General features: G+C 46.2%; 2 protein-coding genes and 1 long non-coding RNA gene across 20 annotated transcripts in view; 2 read left to right on the forward strand and 1 right to left on the reverse strand.

Annotated features, from left to right (window-relative positions):
- Positions 1-2,752: 2,752 nt before the first annotated feature.
- On the reverse strand, positions 2,753-14,911 carry DHODH (dihydroorotate dehydrogenase (quinone)). Of its 2 annotated transcripts, XM_054696963.1 has the most exons (9): positions 14,833-14,910; positions 12,155-12,367; positions 10,601-10,800; positions 8,821-8,903; positions 6,742-6,929; positions 6,073-6,186; positions 5,320-5,477; positions 5,010-5,165; positions 2,753-4,566 (listed from the first exon to the last, which is right to left on the reverse strand). In XM_054696963.1, exons 1-9 carry the CDS (start codon positions 14,890-14,892, stop codon positions 4,512-4,514), a joined length of 1,227 nt encoding a protein of 408 aa, XP_054552938.1. In that variant the 5' UTR covers positions 14,893-14,910; the 3' UTR covers positions 2,753-4,511. The 2 variants fall into 2 exon arrangements, with proteins under 2 accessions (XP_054552938.1, XP_037371939.2); XM_037516042.2 differs by lacking the exons at positions 2,753-4,566; positions 5,010-5,165 and having other exon boundaries at positions 5,226-5,477; positions 12,155-12,364; positions 14,833-14,911.
- LOC129146060 (uncharacterized) lies at positions 8,360-11,998 on the forward strand. The gene is made up of 3 exons (XR_008552413.1): positions 8,360-8,396; positions 10,805-10,936; positions 11,865-11,998. It is a non-coding gene; the product is annotated as an uncharacterized LOC129146060 (long non-coding RNA).
- Positions 14,912-15,098: 187 nt separating the features above from the next.
- PKD1L3 (polycystin 1 like 3, transient receptor potential channel interacting) overlaps positions 15,099-25,328 on the forward strand; it is a 77,539-nt gene continuing 67,309 nt past the window's right edge. For 13 of the 17 annotated variants that reach the window (XR_008552415.1, XR_008552416.1, XR_008552414.1 and 10 more), the window contains exons 1-5: positions 16,273-17,118; positions 17,806-17,928; positions 20,895-21,011; positions 22,717-22,763; positions 24,257-24,505. Coding sequence is in view for 9 of the 17 variants with exons in the window: in XM_054696966.1 (XP_054552941.1) it covers positions 16,824-17,118; positions 17,806-17,928; positions 20,895-21,011; positions 22,717-22,763; positions 24,257-24,505 (831 nt within the window). In the remaining 8 variants the exon portion in view is untranslated. Of the gene's footprint in view, positions 15,275-16,271; positions 17,119-17,805; positions 17,929-20,894; positions 21,012-22,716; positions 22,764-24,256; positions 24,506-25,328 lie in introns of those variants that run through there. The other 4 variants (XM_054696969.1, XM_054696970.1, XM_054696971.1 and 1 more) reach the window with 2 other exon arrangements.

Raw genomic sequence — 25,328 nt, forward strand, 5'->3', positions numbered from 1 at the left:
TTGTATAATAAGCAGAATCTGAAAGGATGCCCTCGCTGAAAGCTAGGAGTTGGGAAAATCTTGGATAAAGTAGAAATGGTTTATTTCAGTGGTCCCCAAACTTTGTTATATTTTAGAATTTCCTGGGATCTTTTAAAAATCCTGATGCCTACTTCATAGCACATCCCTTTTACATCAGAATGCTTTGGGGTAGACTCCAGGTATCTATATAAAGACAGGGAAGTTTGGGAAACACAGCCACATTTCATCAAAGCGAATATGCTGTGAACTGTAAGAGAAAACTGCCAGTTAAACTCTGACAAAATGCTTCAGAATCTGTCACTGTAATAAGATATATCTCAATTTCAGACATATTAAAAATGAAATAAATAATCAGCACCTCAGAGTTGATGGAACCCTGTGGTTCCATCAAGAACAGGTATAGTCATGGAATGGGAAACACTGGATATTCCCCGGGGTGCACATGACCTCAGAACAGAATGAACAGCCAAGTGTTGGAACATTCTGTGTTGTTCAAAACAGTTCATGTTGTTCAAAATTTCATTTATTTCAATAAGAAAATTAAACATAGATTTCCCATTTACCTCCTTTGAGGGTATCTCCCTTGTCCTCAGTCACCAGGCACCAGGGACTAGGAGGTCCTTCTGTGCCCGGAATGTGGAGATTGGTTCCCAACTGTGCTGCCTTAGTGCCGGCAATTCTCTTCTGGAACACTGGACCACTGGCAGACAACCATACTGATATTTTAATTATGTGTGAGGGCATCACATTGGGGAAGCAGGCAAAGGCCACATGGGCCATGGCTGGGAAACACATTAGGAAATAGCACCAGGAAACTGCTTGGCAAAGCATTTGTGAACAGTGTGCCCTGCCAGACAGGTTATGGGTTGAACCATCGACCAAATCCAGTCTCTCTCTTTTTTTTTAAACTGTCTTTTTGTTTTTTTAAAGATTTGTTTATGCATACAGGTCAGAGGTGGTGGGGGGTGAGAGGATTCACCAGAGACAGAGTGGGGAACAGAACAGGCAGATCAACCGAAATACACTGCTGAGGGGAGCAGCAGGCACAACTGGAGAGGTCTGCTGCACCGTGTGGGTTGCTCCCTGGCCGGGAATCGAACTCATGCTGCAGTGGCTGCCAACAGCTTCATAGGTTGCTTCTTAACACCTTGTGCCACCAGGGAGGCCCCAAATCCAGTCTCTTGTTCCCATCTAGATATCAATAGAAGGAAAAATGTTAAAATGGGTCTCTGCTCTTGAGTCATTAGTTAAAGAAATCAGAGATTTGCACAATTATGGCCCCAGAGAAATATACCAAATCAGTGCTGGGCACACTGAGAAGCCAGTGCAGCTGCACCTCACTGGGCTCTGGCTGGTTGTGTTTGTATTTGCTCTTCTGAGACACAGAAATAGTGAGACACTGTTATCTTTATCCCAACACACTGCACGGCCTTTGGCAGGAAGTAGGATCTCAGTAAGAGAGTGAATGAAAAAATAAATGAATGTGGCTTCACCCTGTTCACACACACACACACACACACACACACACACACACACACACACACACACCCCTACATGTATGTATATATAAATGTATATGTTTGTATGCGTTTGTTTGTTTTAATGGTTGTGGCAGAGTCTCAAATTCTGACCTGAGCAAAGTGATTTATTTTAGGTTCCAGACAGTGTCCATAGTTTTTGCTCTGTTTAGGCAGAAAAATGACACTAGATCCATGAAAGGCTGCAAATTCAACATCCAAGAGAATGTTTGAAACCCAAGAGGCTAGCCAGCTGCTCAAATAACTGAGGACTAAAATGGCAGAATTAAGGTTCCATGCCTTCCACATGCCCAGCACAGTAAGGGGGTTATGTTGATCCAGGAAAGTTCTGACCCCCAGGTCCAGCTTTGTTCCTCAACCCACTAAGTCAAACCCAGTGATGAACAGGCATCATGGGGTGCAGCCAGATCACTTTCCCACACTGTAACCCCTTTGTTTCCTGTGGGACACTTTCCAAATAGTTTTCAACACCCAGGAAACCTCCCCGACTGGTAAGAGTCCAGGAGTTTGCAAGCGTGTTGCTTTTCATCTCCTAAGGGGCCTGACCTTTGGAGACTTGCCCCTGTACTGCTGCCCAAGTATTTCACAAGCCCACTGTGTGCCAATTCCAGGTCATTCCCACTCTGCTCCTGTACACACATCTCTCAGCCCAGTACCCAGTATCCCCTTACACACAAGCCACACTAACTTGATTTCCCACATTTAAAACCACAAGGGACTCACAGAAATTTTCCCTGACCGCCAAGATTCTTCTGACACTAGAGGTAAGTAGCATGATAGTCTGAGCACATTCTCACGGTGCGGTGGCACCTGGAGGAAATGTGCCTGAGCCAAGGAGGAAAGCAGATAACCTGTCTCCCAGGCTAATACAACCGCAACCTGGCTTCCTTATGAGCTGTGGTAAAATTTGGCTAGATATGAGTGAAAACCCCCATAAACCATGACTTAACCACACAAGGTTTTGTTTTCTCAAATAAAAAGCAGGAAAGTCAGCAGAGCTGGATTGACAGTTCTGTGAAGTTCTTTCCTGCTTTTGCCTCTGGGGTGACCTTGATCTTCAGGTCTAACATGGCTTTCACAGCTCCAGCCATACCCATGTTCTGGGCAGCAGGAAACTTTTTAGCAATTGTACATTGTACTTTCAAATATATGTCATTAAGTAGAATTTGGTCATAGATCCGTAATGGGCTACAATGAAAATAAGAAATAAAGCTTCAGCTGAGCCAAGTGAGCTTTTCCACTAATGGAACACACAAACCCGTTACCTGGTGGGAAGCAGCGAGAGCACAGCATCGCTCTGCCTTGCTTGCCGGAGCAGCACTGACAAACCCAAGGGGGTGGGGGGGCATTCTGCACAGTACTGGGCCTGTCATCTCCGAGAAAGAGTCAGGGCCAAAAAGTGATGAAGTGATGAAAGGGCTTCCTCTCCAGGGTTGGTTGAATACAAACAATTGTTTAATATTAGAAGTGTTTTGCATCTTTATTTAGAGTTTGGGGATAACCTGAGACCATAAATATGCTACAGAAACTTGACTCTTGTTTACTCAATTAGTGTTGGGTCAAATTGTGTTATATGTTGCTTGGTTAATTTCTGTCAGTTTCCATGATCCTACCCAGAGTAAGGTTAGGTGGGGACTTACTGTATCTAACTGTATTTTCAGACTGCAGTTGACAGCAGGTATCTGAAACCTCAGGAAACAAAACCGTGGGCAAGGGGAGACAACCATATTCTACTTGTAGCATTTCTATATGTGTGTGTGTGCAGGTGGATAAATAACAGATAGCGACGGGTATGTGTATTTGTATATACAAAGAAAAAAAATCAAGGAAAATCTAGATAGATACAAAAGCCATCTGTGATTATCTCTGAGTAGTAGAATGGTTTGAGGGGGTAAGAGGCAGACGCGTTTTATTTGGGGGATATACTGCTTATGTTTATTTATAAGTAGGTATTATTTTCATGAAAGTATAAGATAAACACCAGGAAAAAGTTCTTTGAAGAGGACAGCAGGAGACTGGCCGTGGGTTTCTTGGCAGCTGAGGCGGAGATGAAACGCTGAGAACCAGAGCACGTCGTCTCTGTAGCACCCACAGGCCCCTCCAGGGAGTCACAGACCACCCCACCTCCCAGGCAAGGTTCCCAGCTTCATCACCATCTGCTTTTTGGTATGGAAAAGCGTGGCCTCCCTCTTTAGCTCCCTGTCTAGAGTCTACAAGCACCCTGAGGGCCCATCTGTCCGGTGGCACTCAGATCTCAGGTATTTGAGAGGGGACACAGCAAGCACAGCTCCTGCGATGGGTCCAGCTGTGTCTCCCCAGAGCAGGCATGTTGGAATCCTAACCCCCACATGACCTCATTTGGAGAGAGGGTCTTTACAAAGGTGATCAAGTTAAAATGAGGTCACTGAGGTGGTGGCCCTCGTCCAGTCGGGCTGTGGCCTCAGAAGAAGAGATGGTGACAGACACACAGAGGGAGGACCATGTGAGGACACAGAAGACGGTCGACCTATTATTGAAGTCTTGTCTATGTTTGAAGTTGCTTCAAACTAAAGTTGAAAATTTAAAGGTAGAATGAAAGAGGGTCAAGCTCCTGGGAAGCCCACTTCAGACTCAGCCCTTGGGCCTCCAGAAATGGCTGGGATTTAAATCCAGGCTCTAAATGGTTTTATTCCCCCTACCCCCCCCCCAAAAATATCTGATGTCCCTGCAACATGAAAGGACCCTGGAATTTGAATCTAGAAAGATTCATGAATGCAGTCTGTGCTCTGTTAAATGACGGAAAAATCAATTCTGGTGACCCTTGTGATTGACAGTCCAGCAGGCCTTGGAGGGACGGCTCTTGTGGTTTGGGGGTGAGGCTGGAGATACAGTCCCCCTTCTCTCAACCCAACCTCAAAGACTTGCCAAATTTGGTGGGAGAGTTCCAGATCAGGCTTCCCACCAACACCACCTTCACCGCCGATGATCTGCTCCGATGGCATCTGTGACACTGGTAAAACCTTGTTCCCTAGAAAAAGTGAAAAAGAAATTTCCGCAAACAGTGAAGAAGGAACCCTGATCTTACTGGAAGGCCATGTTCACCTAGGCATGGCTGTCCCACAACGATCCTGCCTCTCCCAAACCTGTACCTCAAGCCTTTTATGTTGCCCAGGGAACCAGAGGCATTTCCACCTGGGTATTCAGACAAAAGGAACTGATTCTAAATCCCACCAGCTCGCTGGCATGGTGTCAATGTGACTGAATTGATGGGGCACTCGCAGAGCTCCTCCTTCACTAGCAGGCCTGTGAAGTTCACCGTGAACCCCTTGGCTCTGTCCTTTGTCAGAGGAGCAAGAGTAATCTCCCCCTGCATTCAGAGTGTACCCTTCAAATCCTTTCTGAATAGCCCCCCACCGATGAGCCACAGAACTAACCCCCCCATTAGCTTCTCCAGCTCCCAGCCTCACTCACTTTAACAGGGCCTCCAGCTCGCGCTTGACTCGGCCCACCACAGGCGGGCCCTGGTAGGTGAGGGCCGTGTACAGCTGCACCAGGGAGGCCCCCGCACGGATCTTCTCCAGTGCGTCCTGCCCGCTGCTGATGCCGCCAACCCCGATGATGGGGACTCTGCCTGCAGAGAAGCACACGCACCACTGTGAGGAAGGCTGATGACATGAGGACCAGGACCCCAGTTCAGCTGAATGTAACAACTCAGGGACCACGATTCCTATCACAACCCAGAGTGTGGGCTGCACATAGATCTGAAGACACAGATACCAACTTGCCTTGGGTAAGCGTGTACATCTGCCGGATGGTTTGGGTGGATAAGTCCTGGAGGGGCTTCCCACTCAGCCCTCCTGTTTCAGAGCGCAGGGCGGCCTGGAGGCTGGCAGGACGGCTCACAGTGGTGTTTGTGACAATCAATCCATCGATGCCCAGCTGCAGTGGGAGATAAGTAAGAGCCCTCCAGTCCTGGCACTGATGGGCCAGCAGAAGCTTCCCTGGGGGTCGGAGTGAGCAGGGGGGCTGGCGCCCACTCTCTAGCCTCCCAGAAGAAGAGCTATCCTAGACCTCCCTGTGCTGCCAGCACAGGAGTCAGACTGAGCCTCCACGTAACAGTAGCAGCTGTCACATACCGACCACCCAGCAGGTTCCACCAGGACACAGCTTAATCCTTAGAACCACCCACTTTAGATGTCCAGACCAAGGCCTCCCAATGGCAAGAGGTGAAATCAGGCTTACAACCCAGGACTGCCAGACTCAGTCTGTCTCCACTACTCTCGTATGACCCAGAGGCTGGAGACATGCTCTGGTCTGACCAATACTGGCCACGGAGCAGCACTAACCATAAATCCCCACAGGGTGAAGAGGAGGAAAGAAGCCTGAGCAAAAGACTCACTCAAGCAGTCACTCTCTATTATATGATCTGACTACAAACCAACCCTCGGTGTCAACGTAAGGACAGCACAAAAGCTGCCACAGACGGCCTCTGCAAGCAACGAGGGGCATCCCCCGGCCCCGGCCTGACTCGCACCTCTCTCACCACACTGGCAATATCCTCCTGGTCCTGGGCTGTGAGGTCGGGCGCGATCTTCACCAGCACAGCTGGCTTGCGCACTCCCTTCAAGGCTTCCCTCTCCTGCAGCACCTAGAGCGACAGGTGGCCAGAGATGGGGACCCCCCCAGGAGCACAGCCTAATGGCACCAAGACCTACAGCCACAGATCAGCACGTTTTCACACCAGCCTTCAAAGGAAAGCCCCAGCAATTTCTCCTTTTCAGGATACAGCTCTTGGTTATGCTAATGACCCCATCAAGATGGATCTGGTTCTATTCTCTTGACCAAGGGGTCCCTAATGTTCTCACTGGCATCAGGTAATATGTTAAGGTTTATTCAGGCTTATGTTCTTTAAAAAAAAAAAGGACATTCAGTCCAATGCACAGCCATTGGGTCATCCATGCAGTGTGTCAGATGAGAGGCACCAGGTGGGAAATGAGGGACAAAGCCCCTCTCCTCACGGGCCTGTGGCTAAAAGGCAGAGACGGATGGCATAACCAGTGTTATGATAGGGGAGTAGAGGTACAGCGCAGGGTCCTCACTGACCCAGTGTTAAGGACAGCTCCTCAGCAGTGACCTCCCTTTTGGGAATGAACAGTCGCTAGGGCAGGCTGGTGAAATGGGGCCTGGAGGTGTAATGGCCCACCTTGGTCAGGAGGCGGCGCAGCTCACCCTTTCCCTGAAGGCTCCGCAGCCCCGCGGTGTTGGGACTGGAAACATTCACCACCAGGTAGTCGGCCAAAGGGCCCAGGACTCGAACCCCCTCTGCGTAGTCCGAAGCAGCGTCCACAGAGGTCTTATTCTTCCCCAGGTTTATTCCCAGCGGCAGCCCATCTGTAAATATTGCCGGGCAAGGTTTTGTCCCCAGACGCCATTTCCTGGGCAATATTTTGAGGTTGTCCTTAAGTAAATAGCACTGGACAACAGCCTTCTAGGTCTTCTACCCTCAAAGGTAGAAGTACCAGCTGACCAATAATGTGGACCCCTGCAACTGTAGGCTATTTTATTGCACTGTGCCTTTTTCCTTTTTAAAAAATATTTAACAGAAAATGGAGAAATTAGAAGTGCAAATGCTAGTTTTAAAGCTAAGGCTCATAAATGTCACAACAGACAGAAATCAACCGCAGGTCAGAAAGGGTAACTGTTTAACATCAAGGGTTGCTTGTTGGACTTGAGTCAAGTGACGGGGTGTGCAGTCATGAAGAAAAGCCAATTTAGAGAAAATACTAGAAAATATTTTCAATTATCATGCCTAAAATGTAGTGGTATCATTATTGTATCGTTTCAGTCATCCAAAAAGGGACTTCCCCTTATAACTAGGGTGCCCATGCACCCCAGTGCTCGCTGGACAGTCCTCACTACTCCTGCAGCCCGGGCATCATTAGTAACACCTTAACTCCCTTTCACCCTCACCAGCATCTCAACCTGCACAGGAAGTATTATGACCACCTTCCTCTAACATCCAGGGGTTATCACTAGATTTGCAATTTCAACTTGCAGAAAAATACATTTCAGAATCAGGCTACATGTAAAAGCAAGGTCTCATCTATGCTTGACTTCTTCCACGATACCATCTTATCTGAAAAGGTCAGCGGTACGTCGAGGGTGCCAGCCGCTTTCCTCCATCTAGCAGCAGGGAAAAGCCCTGGAATGGCAAGTGAGTCCCAAACCTGCAGCACATGTGTCAGGTCAGGGAGGTTCAAAGAACAGCATCTACTACCACTAACCACCTTCTCCCAGCTCCATGCAGTCACCCTTTTAATTTCACCCTGAAAATGCATGAGATTTATGTAGCTAATTTTATGGGGGAAGAGAAGGAGTGGGGAGCAAGACTTAGATGCAAGCTCCCCAAAGTCAAGCTAAGATCACCTTTAAGCTTTCCCACCCAGGCCCACTGGCTTGAAAGAAAGTATCACTTTCATGGAGCAAATGGATCTTTCCTTAGTTGTCATCTACCCAAACTGATAAGATTGTTAATCGCCTCTGCCCTGAAATGAATCTATCCATAGTTTTTTCTCATCTCATTACCAGGACATCTAATGAGATTAAACTCCTGGAAAGAGTTCTAGAAGGACCCAAAGAGGAAAATGGCTGTGTTCCTACACAATCCCAGAGTGTACCTGGGCAGGTACGGTCAAGACAGCATAGACCTACAGCATCCTGAGCAAAGGCAAAGTGGAGAGCCCCAGAGAATAAACACCAGCCTCTCCGAAGGCGGTCTTCAAAAATGCGGGTGCCATCCCACCAGGCTGAGAATGTTTCCCACATGCCAGGAGGGGTTATCTCTGAGAAAGGAGGACTGTGAGTAATTTTAATTTTCTTCACGTGTCTCTGTATTTACCAATCGCTCTCCTGTAATTAACATGCACTGTGCCTCTACTGGACAGAGCACAACCCAGCAGGACAAAGGGAGAAGGCACTTTCACCCTGCATACCTATGTGGGCGCAGGACAGCTGTTCTGCTCCTCACTTCCCCAGGTGTGACAGAACATGGGTTACGTGACGAGGCAGAAACTCAGCAAGTCTGCTCGATTGTGAAACTCAGTTAAAATCTTGGCAGCTGTGCTAGAACCAGGGCAGTCCCTCTAGGAGAGGTGGCCTAGGCCCCATAGCGCTTTACCCTATTGCTCAATCATGTTTATTTCTCTGGAGATGTTCCTGACATTTGGTCCACTTGTTTGCTTCCAAAACATGAAGAAAGCTGATCTCAGGCCACCCGCCTTACCTTCTGTGAGCCTGGTCTGCTTCTGCTGTCTGGCCCGTAACCTGTGTTCCACCACCGAGAGCCCGTGACTGTTAAATCCGTATCTGCAGCACATAAGTGTAGGAAGAGGACAAGTTAGGGCCCTCACCAGCGGTGGCGATTCAGGGAGATGACTTTGTGGCCATTTCCACTGTGTGCTTTTGACTTTCAAAAACAGAGAGGAAAGAAAGTCAGAGATCAACACCCCTGGAGATTCAAACTCAGAAAGCAGCCGCTCAGCCAACTAACACTGGCAACAGCCTGGCCTTGGCCATGTGGTTGCCCCAAACCTATCAGGATCAAGCTTCCCCCCCTCCTTATCCCCTCCTCCCGTTCAGGGGTGCCCTTGCCAGGCTGAGAACCCCACTTTCCACCTCCTGCCTGTGTTCCATGAACACTCTTTCCAGAGTTCATCCTGTCACTCCATGTCTGCCTATTAAATCACCCCTGCCCCAGCTATACCAGATGCTCCCTGTCCTGCATAAAGCTCCAGCCACAAAGGTGACCTCAGCCTTGGCTTTTGGGTGTATGTATACTCTCAGGTTCCCCTACAGGGTTGTCATCTTCTTGAGGACAAGAGACGGGTCTTCCTTACCCATCACCCACCTCTGGACACTCCATAAGGCAGGAACTTCATCTCTCGCTCATCTCTTCCTCCCTGGCCCCACTGTGGGCTGTTGACCCCAGGCCATTCCACTCCCTCCCTCCTTACCAGTAGAACCCCGCTCTCCTGCTGTGGGGTGAAATGCCTGACTCCCTTCCCAGCCTCACTGGGAAGCATGAAGTAGTAAATGGGCCTGGCCCCTGAGACACAGGAGATGCCTATGGGGGAGCTTCTGGAAACTGCCCCCCATACACACACATTTAGGCTTCCCTTCCCCTTTCTGCCTTGGGATGTCCACCTGTCAGGTAGCAACACTGCAGCTGGGGGAAGGTGGGGAGGTGACTTACAGGCAAGAAGGCAAGGCCCAGGAGAGTTGGGCCAGAGTCCTGACATTGCCCTGCTGTTCAGCCAACCCCGAGCTGCCTATTACACCTGCTAGGAGATGAAGATAATACAAACACCTGTTACTGTGGCACTTTGTTACTTGCAACCGAAACGCCTAACCACTATAGGACACTCATATTTGTTGACTTCCTAAGAAAACCCATCCACTGTTCAGCAAGCATTCACTGAGCACCCACGTGTGGGTGAACACACACGTGCCCAGAGCCCTGGCTCACTCTCACCCCCTCTCCTCTGTAGGGTTCTGCCAAGTACCGTCAGCCTAGCACCTGCAATTTATTGTGGCAGCCAAATCATAAACAAATATATTTTCCCGAACATTCTTAAGAAATCAACTCTAGCCTTTAGTGCAACAGAGAAAATCAAACCATAAATTAAACAGACCTGCAGATGAATGAAAGTGAGGATACAGTGACCAGAACCTATGGGATTCCACAAAAGCCTTCTGAAGGGGGAAGGTAATTGCAATACAGGTCCACAAGAAAAATTAAATAAGCCTAAGTCTATACCCGGCTCTCCCAATGATGGTGTCAGGATTGTAGCAAAGTTATGGAGGGCCCAGTCCCATGTATGTATGTATCACACTGAACTCAAAAAACCCTACTCTTCTGCCTGGTAATCAGGAGATGCTCCATCTGGTTCCTGAATAGTCCAACTGACAGAAAAATGCCCACAGTGTATGACAGAAAAAAGAGGCAGAGCTTACATCCCTGCTGGGAAGACGGCATCCCCGCTTCTTCTGGGCCGGTCACCAACCTGTTAATGATGGCCTGGTCCTCGGGGAGGCGGAAGACTCTGGGTCTGGGGTTTCCTTCCTGAGGCTTTGGGGTAACGCTTCCTATCTCAACAAAACCAAAGCCCATCTTGTAGAGTCCATCCACTGCTTCCCCATGTTTGTCAAATCCTGCAGCAATTCCTACTGGATTTCGGAATTTATGACCCAGAATTTTCACCTCCTAGGGTGAGAAAAGCAAGTCAGAAGTACATAAGGTTGTTCCGTGACCCACCCCCACACTAAGAAATCATAATTTTGTGGGGAGGATGGAGCAGAATGGAGATCTGAGAGAATCTGTTTTCAACAGTGCTCTCCAGGTAAGTCTGATGTTGGCTCAAGACTGAGAACCATTAGCTTTATCAACACTGAGACTGAGAAGGAAAATAGTGTTTCCAGGATAAGTTACCGAGATGAGCACTGTCTCTCCAATAGTAGTTTAGATAAATATCTTCTTATCCATTTTCCTTGGTGAGACAGAGTGACTTATTGGTGTCAGTCCCCAGCTATTCTGAAACACAGGGTCAAGCAGCTAAATCCTCCAATTAGCAAGGCAGCCCAGCTGGTAGAAAGCTCCAACAATGGCCCCAAGGTGCCAGGAGGAGGAACATGCCTGGTAGGGCAGACCTATATGCTGGGCTCCAGAACCAGGCTGTACCTATCAAGAGGTTCTTCCCCATCAGATGTCAGGTGGACTCCATATTGTTCTCTACAGTGAAGGTGACCAGGACCTAATGACTTTATGGTCTAGCCTGACTCCTAAGGTGATTCAGGATTCCTGCCCCGAGGGAGCCAACAAATCAAGTAGCAAGACAATCAAGAGATATCACAAAGCCAGCGACTGCCAACGGAACCATCCCTGGTGTGGCTGGTGTAGCCAGTAAAACCTTTGCCAGGAATAGCAAGGCTCTCCAAGGGTGGGTGCTGCCAAGTCCTAGACACAGGAAGTAGCAAGGCTGCTCCAAGAAGTCAGAACAGCAATAAATGAGGGTGAGAGTCCACATCTGGCAGCTAGAGTGTGGGAAGGGGCTGTGCTGGCAGGATCTGCCCCAGGACAGTGGCCATCACCTCTGGCTACATGATAGACCTCCCTGGGGATCTTTCAGTCCTCACTCCACAGGATAAAGTGGGAAATGTAGGACTGAGAGGCTGGTCGATACAGATGTCTGCACCGGGGGCTTGGCCAGACCTGCCTTGGTGACCTTAGATGTCTAATGAAGTTACGATGTTTAATGTTTCCTTACCTAGCAGGAAGAATAACTGAGCTACTGAGACCTCAGCAAGACAGGATGGTGTCTAAGGGGATGAATCCAGACTCTGGGTTTGCATCCTGGCTTAGCAACTTCCTAGCTGTGTGCCTTTGGGTAAGTCATTTAACTACTCTGTGCCTCTTTCCTGATCTGTAGATGGGGATGGCAGTTTTTGTTGGGGCTAACTTGGGACTCCAGTTTTCAAAAGCATCAACCCCAGCTGAGTAAATTAGGGGACTTTGATCTTATCTTTCTATGTGTCACACAAGGTATCCCAAAAGCGCCTACCAGCATGTCAGAGTCTTGAAACGTGGCACGAGGAAGGAGCCCCAGGGAAGCGCAGCGAACGGCCAGTCTGTGGGCTGACTCAGGGTCCAGCAGCCCCTGCAGAGCTGGCATCAAGTGTTCAGCATAGAAATGCTCATCCCCCGTGGCTGTCAGGTAGGAGGCGAAGAGAAACCCTCCGCCCCCCAGAATGATAATGGCATCCTGGACTTTCTTCTGGAAAAAAGAACCCATTAAGGCCAAGCTGCAGCACCCTGAGTCCTTACACCCACACACAGAGATGACACGACAAGTCACACGAAGCAATGTCCCTAGCCTCCTGCTAACACTGGTCTCCATTTCATGCCTTGCTCTAGTAACTTCTACGGTCAAAGGCTGTACTTACACTTCTGGAGGCACGCACTCAGCTGGTCCTAATGGCCCTCAGGCCAGAGGGTCCAGGAGGGGCAGCAGTGTCCCCGGGGGCATGTGGTGGGCATTTCCACTGGTTACAGTGGTGGAGGCGGGCTAACAGTAAAGTCGGATGTCCTGCACTGCTCTATACCATCTGACAGATAAATCATCTTTGTCCTGGATGACTTTTGAAGTCCTACTGACATTCAGTAGGTAAAAAATATCTATTCATATTAACTGAGTCTAGAACCGATTGGTATTTCACCACATAAACTACCTCGAGCAGAGTTTCCATATATGCTCATTTTTCCAGGAATGCAATTACCTTGTCAATTGGGAGACGACCATACTGTTTTGCACGTAACATTACCAAGAATTGTTCACCATTTCAGAAAATCCCTTCAGGAATGGTACAGTGCTTTGCTTGGGGTATCTGACAATTGGACCGGTAGTGCTAGAATTTCTAGTCAAGGCATTAAGCACCCAATTGTCACTGAGTCATGTCCTAACATTTACATATTGAAACACACACCAGGTTGTTATAAATTCCTTTCCTTTAATTTCTCCTTCATATTCCAGTCAGGGCATTACATTGACTTTTAAAAATCATACAGAAAAAGATTGTATTATACATAAATTCCATTTCAGGGAAATAAGTTGCAAAATATTATTTTAAAGGCAATTCTAGTGTTACTGGGTCAAAAACCAAGATCCTAAGTAACGGGAAAAGGTGAGGTTGCTGATCCCTCCCCCAGGCACTTTTTGAATAGATGTTGGCTGGGCCTCAAAGAAACCAGAGAGGGATCATTTTCTAGAGTGAAAATATCAAAAGCTGTCAGTTAACTAGACCAGCTGGTGACTCCCTGAGCCTACATGAGCCCCTTACACCTTCCTCTGTATATACGCCTTTCAAATGGTGGCTGGGGAGCCTTAAAAGCCTTTCAAGAGTGCCTGGTTCTACCACTCCCACGGTAGAGCTTGCCACCGAAAATAAAATTCCCTTTGCAGAATTTCCCCTTGGTTCAATTTTTAGCTTTCTGAGCGAGGAGCAAAGTGTTTCAGGTCCATAACATTATTTGTGATGCTTTATTTAATTGTCACCACTAGATACTGAGCCATTCACTCATTCATTCAATCACCCATAAAATATTCATTGCACACTCAAAGGTCAGCTAATAGATCATCAGTACCCTCCTGGAGAGTACAATCTTGTGAGGAGACAGCCAGAAATCAATAATCATGCAAATATGTAACTTGCCAATTGCCATGAATTTAAAATGCATCAGGTAATGGAAGAACCCAACCTACTCTGAGATGTCATTTCCATGAAGAAATGACATTTGACTATTAAAGTCAAAGGAGTTAGGGCCTCCCCGGTGGCGCAGCGGTTGAGCGCTGGGTTGCGAAGCTGCGCGTGGCCTCTGCGGCGCCGGTTCGATCCCCGGCTGCTCCCCGGCCACCAGAGGAGGGTCCCACATGGCGCGCGGACCTCTCCTGCCGCCCGCTGCTCCCCTCAGCAGTGTACTTCGGTCCTTCTGCCTGCTCTGCTCCCCGCTCTAGCTCTGGTGAATTCTCTCGCCCTCCCGCGCTTCTGACTGTACCCAGTGCATGTATAAACAAAACAAACAAACAAACCAGCAAACAAATAAATAAAGCATGCCTCTATAAAAAAAAAAAAAAAAAAAAAAAATAAAGTCAAAGGAGTTAACTAGGACTAAGGGGAGGGGGGAGGGTCAGGTGCAACGGTTCTCTTGGCAGCAAAGAATGAGATGGGCCCCGAAATGGGGGGAAGGAAAAGGCTTGTTCGGGACACATAAGTCAAGAAACCATGGCTATAGATGTGCAGGCTACAGCCTGTAGTCTTGGCCAGAATAAAAAGTTTGGGTGTTTTCCCCTAAACTGAAAGTGACGAGACCAGCATTGCCTTTCAGGATCGCTCTCGGCCGTTCCTGCAGCCCGAGCGTTCACGGCCGCGCACCTTCTCTTCCCCGGGAGCTAGAGCCGCGCCCGCCCCGGAGCCCCCGCCCCGGAGCCCCCGCCCTAGCCCTCGAGCTCGCGGCAGGCGCTGCCGGGGCCCCGCGTCCTGCTCCCCGAGCGCCCCGCGCCGGGCTCAGCACGCGCGGCCCACGTGCGCCGACTCAGGCCGCCCGCGCCCCGGGCAGCAGCGACAGGCGCCCCGCGGACGCGCGAGCTCGCGGGGGGCCCCGCGCGCGGAGCCGCCTGCCGCCCGCGCCTCCCCGGGAGCGCGCCCCTCGCCCTGCCCGCGCGAGCCCCGCGTCGCCACTCACTCTGAGCTGCGTCCACGCCATGCTCCTTCCGCCCTGGGCCCGCCTCCGCCTCGTCTCCATTGGAGGCGACGGCGGTGGGCCCTCCAATGCCGGCCCCCGGCGCGGCCATCTTGCTCGTCGTCGGCCGGGGGGCGGGCCGGGCCGGGCGGGGGTAGCCCCGCCCCTAGAGCCGATGGGCGCTGGTGCGCGTGCGCGCTCGCCGCGGCCACGCCCCTTTCGCCCTCCTGGCGCGCCCGGGCGGCGCGTTTTCCCCGCGCCGGCCGGCGCAGCCGCGTGTGGCGTCTCCGCTCAGGGGCAGCACGCGCGACAGTTGTGTTTCAATTTTAAGTCGCGCTGACAGGAATGCTTATGGTCTAGACAGGGCATGTGCAGGGAAGGCAGGTTCTAGGCAGCGTGACGTCACGAGGGTGGAGATGAATCACAGCGCTGACTGGATTTCCAGGTCTCGTTTACTAATGCTTCACACGTGGGGGGGGGGGAGAGGAGGTGTTGGCCAGGTGAGGCTTCGTCGAAGGTGTCGCCGGGGGAAACCTGGCGCCGGGCTCGAAAGCGAGTCGTGGACTCCTCCGCGCAGGCACCTCCAGAGAGAGGGCCGACGCCCCTGTCGGCCGCAGCGTTTCTTCTCTAGCTTCAGTTTCCACCCCAGTCCACGCAGAATTTTATATTTCTCTATAAATATCTTCCACTTTCTCACTTCTGTGCATTCATCCACGTTAGCTCTTCTGCCGAGGCGCCTGTTTCATCTGCAGGCGGCCATCCTTCTGTGTTAAGTGTTGGAAATACTTTTGTCCTCATCTGACTCTCTGTGGCCTTGAGCTGGCCCTCTCTGGTGACACTTTCTTTATTAACTACAGTTTTTGTGCCTCATTAGCTGACCATTATGCCTCTTCTTCCCTAATTAAACGTTGTGAAGTAGGGACCCTACCATGCTTGTCTTTCATGTGGTTCCTGCAGTGTTGATCGGCCTAAGGGATGTATTCTTGGAATCTGCACTGCAAAGAATGGTTTGTTGTGGCATCTGCTTCCACACGTTTTTAAAAATGGTGTAAGCATCATTTGGACCATTTGGATAACAAACAACCCTGAAACCTACCAAGCAATCTCAGTGCCCAGGTTTATTTATAAGTGCAATAATGCATAAATGCATTAAAGATCACATTTTGGTACTAAGAAAGAGAACTGGCTAAAACATGTAAATGATGGATGTGGTGCAGGCGAGGAAGGAATGACATGCCATATGCACAAAAGTTGTTCAGCAAGTTATATTTTAAAAAATGGTGAAAAAAATAGATTCTTCTTGCGGTGTAAGTTATGCATGAAGTAGTGCACATGCCAAATTCAAAAGAATCTGTGTGGTCAGGGCCAGAGCTACATTTATCTGACCAGTGGCTATTTGGTTTAGCAAAGCTGAATTTCACTGATTTTCAGTTGTGTTTGTATTTCATTTGTATTCACTCTTCAGTTAAATATTTATTCTTTGGTTTTCATATTATGTAAGAACTTTAGAATAGAGTTTATGTCTAGTGTTTAAATGTATTTAAGACACAATGTAGTAATTTAAATCCATCCTGGGGGGTCTGTAGGAATGATTTTCTTTAAAGGAAAAAAAAACCCACATTCAATACATTGTTTGACTTTTAGCAGCAGACTTAAATATGCATCATCCTCTACCCCCATTACAGCTTAGACCAAGCAAATAAAGAGCTATTATAAAGCTAAAGGCATATCAGGCTGTGTGGACACAGATGCCCCAGTTATAAAGGCCGCTTGCTTTATTGATCTTTGCTATTTGTTTATAGCTTACAGAACTCCACCTGGAGTTCTTAAAACAGAGCAAAAAACAAAAAAAAAAAACCTTTTGTCTCCTTGACAAATTATACCCAATTCCTAACAATACCACAAATAAGTAAGACAAACCCACCAAGAAGATATTTAAACGTCCAGGCAGTAGCTGAGCCCCCACACTTTTCTTGCTCACACTCCACAGAAAAATGTTCTTCAAAGCAAGCCCTTGGCTTTGGTTGTACGTTAGAACAGCTGTTGTTCTGGGAAGTGAGTTAAATCACCCAGAGCAGCAGAGACAGAATCACTGTTTTCAGTTTAACAGGTTTCACTGCAGCTTTGAGGAGGCAGAAAATTACTGTTCTGCACAGGGAGGGCGCCTTGCTTATACTTGGAACCAGGAGGCCCAAGAGCTTATCTGGGACTTCCTAGAAAGAGGGAAGAAGTGGTGGATTGGGAAAAATTTAATGCTGCTGGGGAAGCATAAAAAAGAAAACAATTCAGGTAAGGCTCTGAGGTTTCGAGTTTATGAAGAAAAATGCTTTTATTCTGGGACATGACAAAGAAAAAAAATTTAAATCTCTCTGTTCTTGTATATAGAAAATTCAGTCCTTTTACTTCATTACCATCATTGCTCTGGAAAAAATTTCCTCTTTTGTGTCAGCGTTTGAGTTGTCAGCGCAACAAAGATAAGGTTTTTTCTTAGCGCACATCAAATTAACTTACCTATTATTTCCCTAAATATATTATGTAAAGTTCTAAAGAGGGAAGGCTTTTAGGATCACTTTCCTGGGAAATAATTGCATCATCATTCCTCATCCCAATTTTCCTAACACAGAAGTTAGGCAGGAAATTATTTGCCTGTTGTCTTTACTACATAAATACTTTTTAAATTGTGCACCATAATCTTGTGACCTTAGAGGAAAATCCCATGCATTATCATAGTCATCATCTTCATTGAAATCTAAGTAATTAATACTAACCCTTGTGAGCCCCTGATAGGAAAAAATAATTAATACCCTAAAGAGCACATGATAGGAAAATATAAGTACTCCATAGTATGTGTGTGTGTGGTGGGGGGGTGTGATAAATTTTCATCTATTGGAAGCTAGCAAAATATGGTTTTTATATTTAAATTCTAAAATGCTTGCGTCTGAGTCTGAGACTCTCCTGGGTCTGGTCTCTCTTCAGCTGATGCCACCACCCATCAGGCAGCAGAGCCTAATAGCTGCACCTACCTGTTCAGAAACTCTAACCAAATCTCATCAAAAGTGGACTCGTGCTCACAAGGACATTATTTCATTTGCCAAACTGGTAAGTGATGAAGCTGCATGCTGCCAAAGACCTGATTTTTAGAAACATTCTAAATATGTGGTGGGAAAAGGAGAAGGTGAAGAGGAAGGAAGTCGTTAGTACTTAAAAGTCTGTAGGTAGTTACAGAAAGCATTTATTCTTAGCTCAATCAATTCTTGAAGACCTTATAGTCTCCGGCAGTCTAGGTAAAAATTTTGTTTCACTTTTTAAAAACCATGAACACATTCTTATTAAGATAGGAAGATCCGTGAAAAACTAAAACTTAATACATCCCAATATTTCCCTCCTTACAAGGAAAAACCATCTTTCTGAAATGCTAGATGTTGAAAGTATCCAATATCTCAGTGTAATAAATTTCTGCCTTCACACCCCCATGCTCTTTCAAGCTCTTGGTGTTTTGTCCTGTTTGCCATTATAGCCTGCTATTGGCAGTGAGGCCAAGGTCATGACTTTGATCACTGCACACATCTAGTGGTTTAATGTTTCATCCTCACAAACTGCATCCCTATTACTGCGCATCTGAGAGCCAGTTATCTTCATCACAGGAGCTTATCTGGCCCAAGGCATATCTTTGATTGGGGGGGGGGGGAGGTTGTAATAGAGTGTAATTGATGATGATGATTATTCATCCATTGTTCACTCTCCAAGAGTGAAAAACTGGGTTGTTTAGCCTATAAAGTTTTTACACATTCAAAGTACTCTTGGTTTTGGAGTCAAAAATGCATTTCCTGATATTATCATTCATGTACTTGCAGGGGGTTACAGCTATGGAATATAGAATGTTAGGGCAGAAGCTAGCCTTGGACAAAAAGAATTCTATTTAATTCATCTAAATCAATTCTGCGAGTTCTGAGCTTCTGTTTCCCTATTGAGAGGCAGTATGTTTCTGTAATTAAGACCTTAAGCTCTAGAGTCAATTTACTTAGTTCATTTCTTGAATCTAGGATATTACAATGATGGTACTCTGGGCGAGCAACTTAATTTCTGCACACCCAATTTCCATCACAGAATTCTTATGAATACTTTTTATTATTATAAATGTTTATTATTATAATTATTAAGTTAAACCAATAAGTGTAAAGTTGGAGAACAATGCCTAGTGTAAGATTGCCATTATTACTGTTAATATTTTGTTAACAATTTCTACTTTTTGTTCAAAATTTATTTTCTGCTTCTAAATAACTTTATTCATGTCAAAGGTAAAAACACTTTTGGAGAGCCAACCTTGCTAGTTACTGTGGACTTCTAGTGAGTCCGAACCTGGGACATGATGGTGAAGGAAATTAGGCATGGGGGACTGTCATGTCCAGCATGCAGTAAATTTTTATTGTCTTAGTGCTCATTATATACTATTTTAATTGTAGCAGGTGTAACATCAAAGCATACCACATAATAGTAACATGTATGAATGATTAGTCTATTTTTTTACTATTATTTATTTACTTTAGACAGTAGGGTACCGGGCGGTTAGTTCTCACACACATAATCTTATCACCTCCTAGCCAGAGCCTGGGAAGTTTGCTCATTATTTTGTTGTTGTCAAACTGTGGAGATGTACGCAGTTCACTTCCAGGCTCTCAACACCAAGTCCTGTCACCCAGAGGTTTTCCTCCGAGACACATGTGTTTTCACATGCCTTAGGGACTCAGGTCAAGGCCCTTCTGCTTACTGCACAGGATCTCTCCATTTTCTTATTCTCAGACTGTGGAGATGTAGAAGCCTGACTCCACACAGGCACTTTCCAGGCTCTCAACACCAAGTCCTGTCACTCAGAGGTTTTCCTCTGAGACACATGTGTTTTCACATGCCTTAGACACTCGGGTCAAGGCCCTTCTGCTCACTACGCAGGGTGGCCGCCTCCAACAAGTTACCTTTAAAACTGTTGACACGGTATGATTGCTGAGAGGTATTCTGTGACCTAGATGAACTCACTGAATTAGCTACAAAGATAATTATATCATCTACAAAGAGAAGCGGTTTTACTTTTTCTCTTTGGTTCTTGATGCCTTTTATTTCCTTTACCGCAGGTCTCAAATGATGTCTTTTTGTTTAACATGGTTTTGTTATTAAACATTAATGAGAAAAACAAAGCCCAGGCCAACATTAAACAAGCAACCTATTCCAGGACCTATTTCTGTTATGTCATTTCCTTTACTGTAGAGGTCTCCTGGAGCCTCTGGGTGATACAAGTGAGGACTTACTTGCACTTAGGCTGAGATACAGTTCATGAGGTTGTCTGATTTCCTCAGTGTTCAGCATCGTATGTGAGAGATCTCTGCAGATGAACACAAGGATATTGCTGCCACCTTAAGAACTCCACCAGTAACAATGAATGGAATACAACAGATAATATTCTGCTTAGAATGTCATTCCCTATAATAGACTTAATTCTCTGTCTCTCAGTGGTGACCCAGATGGTGGACCTAATTTTGAGATGTTCATGATATAACTCTCCAGAGCAAAAGAGCTACTTAGCAGTTCCTACATCATTGTTCTTTTTTTTTTTTAATACCATTTTTTTATCTTTTTTTTTTTAATAGAGGAATGTTTTTTATTTGTTTGTTTTGTTTATACATGCACTGGGTACAGTCAGAAGTGCGGGAGGGTGAGAGAATTCACCAGAGCCAGAGCAGGGAGCAGAGCAGGCAGAAGGACCGAAGTACACTGCTGAGGGGAGCAGCGGGCGGCAGGAGAGGTCTGCGCGCCATGTGGGACCCTCTCCCGGAGGCCGGGGGGCGGCCGGGGATCGAACTGGCGCCGCAGAGGCCGCGGGCAGCTTCACAACCCAGCGCTCAACCGCTGCGCCACCGGGGAGGCCCCATCATTGTTCTTTTTTTAAGATACTGGATAATCATCACTAATTTTGTGTCTTGTGATTATTACACATGTGCTGATAATAATTATCTTATAACCTAACAGCTAGAACTATAGCCTATAAATTAACTTTTGCTTTTGTCTCCAAATAGATGCCTTTTCAGACCCAGATGGCCGTTATGAAAGAAACAGAAATAGTTCTCATTTACTTTGGAGGCCTAAGAAGACAGAAAGAGAAGTCACGATGCCAGGATACAAAATGACCTCAGGTACTGTGTAGTGAGATCAGTTCCTGCCTTAGAGAGTGCGAGGAACTGAGTGAATGCCGAATTGGGTCTTCAGAACATGAACCCAGTAAATGTTCGTTGCATTCTATCCTGACTGACCTTAATATTGCAATCATTGCTCTCATCTTATATGCTTATGTTCTTGATATGCTTTTGACCATCTTCTTTCCACATATACTAAATAAAACAGTGTTTTCTCTCAAATTTTCTACCCAAAAGTCCTTGTGAAGTCTTTCCAATTGTGGTGTTCTCTCCCATTTCATTTTTTTTTTAACCCTTATTCTTTTTTTTTTTTTAGAGGCATGTTATTTATTTATTTGTTTGTTTGTTTGTTTGTTTTGTTTATGCATGCACTGGGTACAGTCAGAAGTGTGGGAGGGTGAGAGAATTCACCAGAGCCAGAGCGGGGAGCAGAGCAGGCAGAAGGACCGAAGTACACTGCTGAGGGGAGCAGCGGGCGGCAGGAGAGGTCTGCGCGCCATGTGGGACCCTCCTCCAGTGGCCGGGGAGCAGCCGGGGATTGAACCTGCGCCGCAGAGGCCGTGGGCAGCTTCGCAACCCAGCGCTCAACCGCTGCGCCACCGGGGAGGCCCCCATTTCATTTTTTTAATCTTGAAAAGCAAAAACTGCCTAGGGAAGATGCATTGTCCTGAAATTACTTCCATTAATATCAGTGTTGGGTAATTATGGACATTGCCTGACTGGTGATGAAAGAGACCAATTTAAAGTGGATCTAGTGGTGGTTCTTAGGGACATGACTTCAGAACTTCAAGTGATAACTGCCCTTGCCAACAGACCGTTAAGTATTACTTCAAAGAGCAACTTAGTGCTATTGTTGTAAGAATATATATCTACGTGAATGAATATCTAAAGAACAAGTGTAGGGCCTCCCCTGGTGGTGCAGCGATTGAGCGCTGGGCTGCGAAGCTGCCCACAGCCTTTGCAGTGCAAGTCCGATCCCCGGCCACTGGCGAGGGTCCCACATGGCGCGACAGACCTCTCCTGCCACGCCCACTGCTCCCCTCAGCAGGGTATTTCGTCAGTCTGCCTGTTCTGTTCCCCGCTCTGGCTCTGGTGAATTCTCTCACCCACCCGCGCTTCTGACTGTACCCAGTGCTTGTATAAATAAATAAATAAATCTTTTTTTTAAAAAATTAAAAAATAAAGAACAAGTTTAAAAATCAACTTTCTGAATGCATTCTGGAGGGGTACTTGTGAGTTGGGAGAGAAATATTTAGTAGATAAAATTAGAAGTAGAGATGGTATATTTTGGAAAACTGGTACCTGATTCCAAAAGTTGTTCTCATTATAACTAAAGCAATGATGTTGAAGATGCATTTAAAGAGTTTAAATAAAAAAAAGTTAAAATAAAACTTTAAAACTATGAATTTCATCGAACAATGCTTCTAAATTAATACTTTATAGGACATGATTTTATTATTTTCTGGGTTTTTTTAAGTTTTTTTTTAATTGAATTAACATTACATACCATATTATGTAACTTTCCAGGGCGCATCACTAAAAAAAAAATAGTGATTTTAAATATGCCTTTGGAAAATTAAATTAGTACAATGACATTTGATATTTTTATCTACAATCTTTTAGTTTATATAGTCATGTTTGCCCAACTAAAAGTCTATACTAGACCTTCATTTGAATTTAATCCACTTTCTTTTTCCTATTGTAGGTGCTCCTTTTCGAGCCACTTGTCACCAGCCTGCTCATGCTAATATTGTAAGTACTTTACCTTCATAACACACATCTTAGAATCTTACTCTCTCTGTCACTCCTGGTGGGTCCTGCCAGAACCCGGCTGTGTCTTACAGCATGCTCTGAATATCACTTTCTAATAAGGAAAAGAAAGTACTTAAGAGCAGAAAGGTTTAATGGATGCATTATCTTTTTTAAGATTTATTTTTATTTTTTTTATACAAGAACCGGGTACAGAGCGGATGTGCAGCAGGTGGGAGGATTCACCAGAGACAGAGTGGAGAACAGAACAGGCAGACTGACGAAATACACTGCTGAGGGGAACAGCGGGCAAAGCAGGGGAGGTCTGCTGCACCATGTGGGCCATTATGCAATACATAATATAATTTGTCTCTCCTTTTGGTGGACTCTGCATATAGATTTGCATTTATTTGATCCAATGTTAACTGCAAAAAAATAAGTGTTTCTAGTAATACGAAGAAAATAGAAATGAGGGGGAAATCCCTTAAGTCAGTTATTTCCAAAGGGTTCTGCTGAATAACCACTAACATTGCTTAAGATGTTATCAAATGCAACAAAAACAAAGATATTTGACTGTAGAATATCTCAGAGCTTTTCAAGGACCCCAAACCTGACCACTTCTCCCATCCTCACCACTGTCAAATCCAGTCTAATCCCACTCATCTCCCAACTGAACTTCACATTCTCCTCCTGCTGTTCTGCCCGCTTCTCCCCTCACCCCCTTGGCATCACTTCTCAATACAGCAGTCAGCGGAGCTTCACAGAAGTCAGCTCATGCCACTGCTCCTTGAAGTCCCCAGTGCTTCCCATCTCATTCAAAATAAAATCATTCTTCTCAATTACCTGATATAGAACATAGTCTCCCCACCCCACCCCAGGGTCTTCTTGATCTCCCCCCACCCCCCATCACTTTTGTTCCTTCGGCTTCTTTGTTCTTCCTCAGACCTCCCCAGAAGGCTGTGGCCTCAGGGCCTTTGCATATTCTCAAATGCCCTTCTCCAATAGATTGGCTGAGCTTTCTCTCTCCCTTTATTCAGCTCTCAGCAAAAATGCCCTCTCCTTACATCTGAGTACCCTACCCAAAATATACCCTTTCTCCTCATCTGCTTACCCATATTTCCTTTTCCCTTCATGGGCATTATTCAGTGCATGATCTAATGTGTCTATTCTTCTGCTCCACTGAAATGGTAGCTCCCCAAAGGCAAGAACATGGCTCAGTTGCTATATGCTCAGATCCCTAGGACATTGCTTCACACACGGTAGATATTTATACTTATTGAATTTTGACAATAAAAGCATTCACTTAAGTTGTGGATCATAAAGAGGATGACATAGTGTGCCACTTTCTCAAAACTGTTTGAATACCGGATCCTTTTGAGGGAAATGCCTATTAACATCTCATGAGATATGGGAGTTCCAGAGCAATTTTGGGAACACCATCTTAATCATTCCTTGGTAATCAGAATGTCTTTCCTTTATATACTTTTGTCTTTTAGTCTAAGACCCTGTGCCATTCCTTCAGCCTACTTCCTTCAATACCACCCAAAGGCACCACACAGTTAATATCAGTCACATCTGTACCTGCAAGCTCATCTCTTCCTGGACCATCAGAGCCCACCAAGCCTGTATCTGTAACATATACTAGGCAGCCTCTGGAAGAAATAACCTCCAGCCCCAAAGAGGACTCCCATTCAGATGTCCTCACCACCCTGCTACAAGCGTCCTTTCAGAATGTATCTGATCAGGTATGGAAAATTGAAGTCATGCCTGGGTACCTTGGTGACACTGAGAAAGGTTTTTAATTTTTCCCTTTTGTTTTGGTGACGTTTCAAGAGCAGTGGTCCTAGGAAGAAACCTTAACATTTGCCTACGAGCAGAACTATACTTAAGATGCCCAACAGACAAGCTAGTCTCCCAATTAAAAGCAGAAGCAAAACAAGTCCATGAAAATATTCCACAGTGGGCTTCAGACAAGGAGGAAGCTTTGTTCACCTGGCCTGTTTTTTTCAGAAGCAACCAACCAATCTTTCTAGACAGTTCTTTCTACTAACCTTCTGAACTCTCCTTTTACCTTTGTTCATCCTGCTTACCCGATCTGCTTTCAGTGGTAATGAAAACTAGACTTTACTATTGTCTCAGCATTGTGTTGGGGTAAGGGGGAGAGGAAGGGGGAAATGTTCGACCTGCAGTGCTTAAACAGAAAGTGTTTTGTTTCCCTTGACTAAAGAGAAAAAACAAAGGAGTAGAGAAAGGCAAACTTTAAAACCAACCCTTGAAAGCTGACCATAGATCTGAGGCATCAAGGAGGAGAGGGAGAGACAGAGGGGAGAAAGCAAGGTGGGAGGATGAGTGGTCTATGCGGTGCTTTGGTTGTGGGAAAACTATGGTGACCACATCTGAGTCGAGAAATCCTATATTATGATAAAACAAGCAAGGTTGTAAAATATTAATATGTCATTAATTTAAAAAAAAGTGTAGACTACCCAGAAGCTATGAAGCTGTCCGCAGCCTCTGCTGCACAGGTTCGATTCCTGGCCGGCCAGGAAGATTCCCACATGGCGTGGCAGA

Source organism: Talpa occidentalis, unplaced genomic scaffold (genome assembly GCF_014898055.3).
Source record: "Talpa occidentalis isolate TD23 unplaced genomic scaffold, MPIMG_talOcc4v2.1 talOcc4.17, whole genome shotgun sequence".
In the NCBI taxonomy this organism is placed as follows: domain Eukaryota; kingdom Metazoa; phylum Chordata; class Mammalia; order Eulipotyphla; family Talpidae; genus Talpa; species Talpa occidentalis.

Excerpts from the sequence above, each read along its gene's own strand:
- DHODH (XM_054696963.1), bottom strand. The coding sequence starts at position 14,892 with ATGGAGACGAGGCGGAGGCGGGCCCAGGGCGGAAGGAGCATGGCGTGG. Across the intron at positions 12,368-14,832 it reads TGGCGTGGACGCAGCTCAGA|AAGAAAGTCCAGGATGCCAT; the intron begins GTGAGTGGCGAC and ends TCTTTTTTCCAG. Across the intron at positions 6,930-8,820 it reads GCAGACCAGGCTCACAGAAG|ATGGGCTGCCGCTGGGAATA; the intron begins GTAAGGCGGGTG and ends CAATATTTACAG.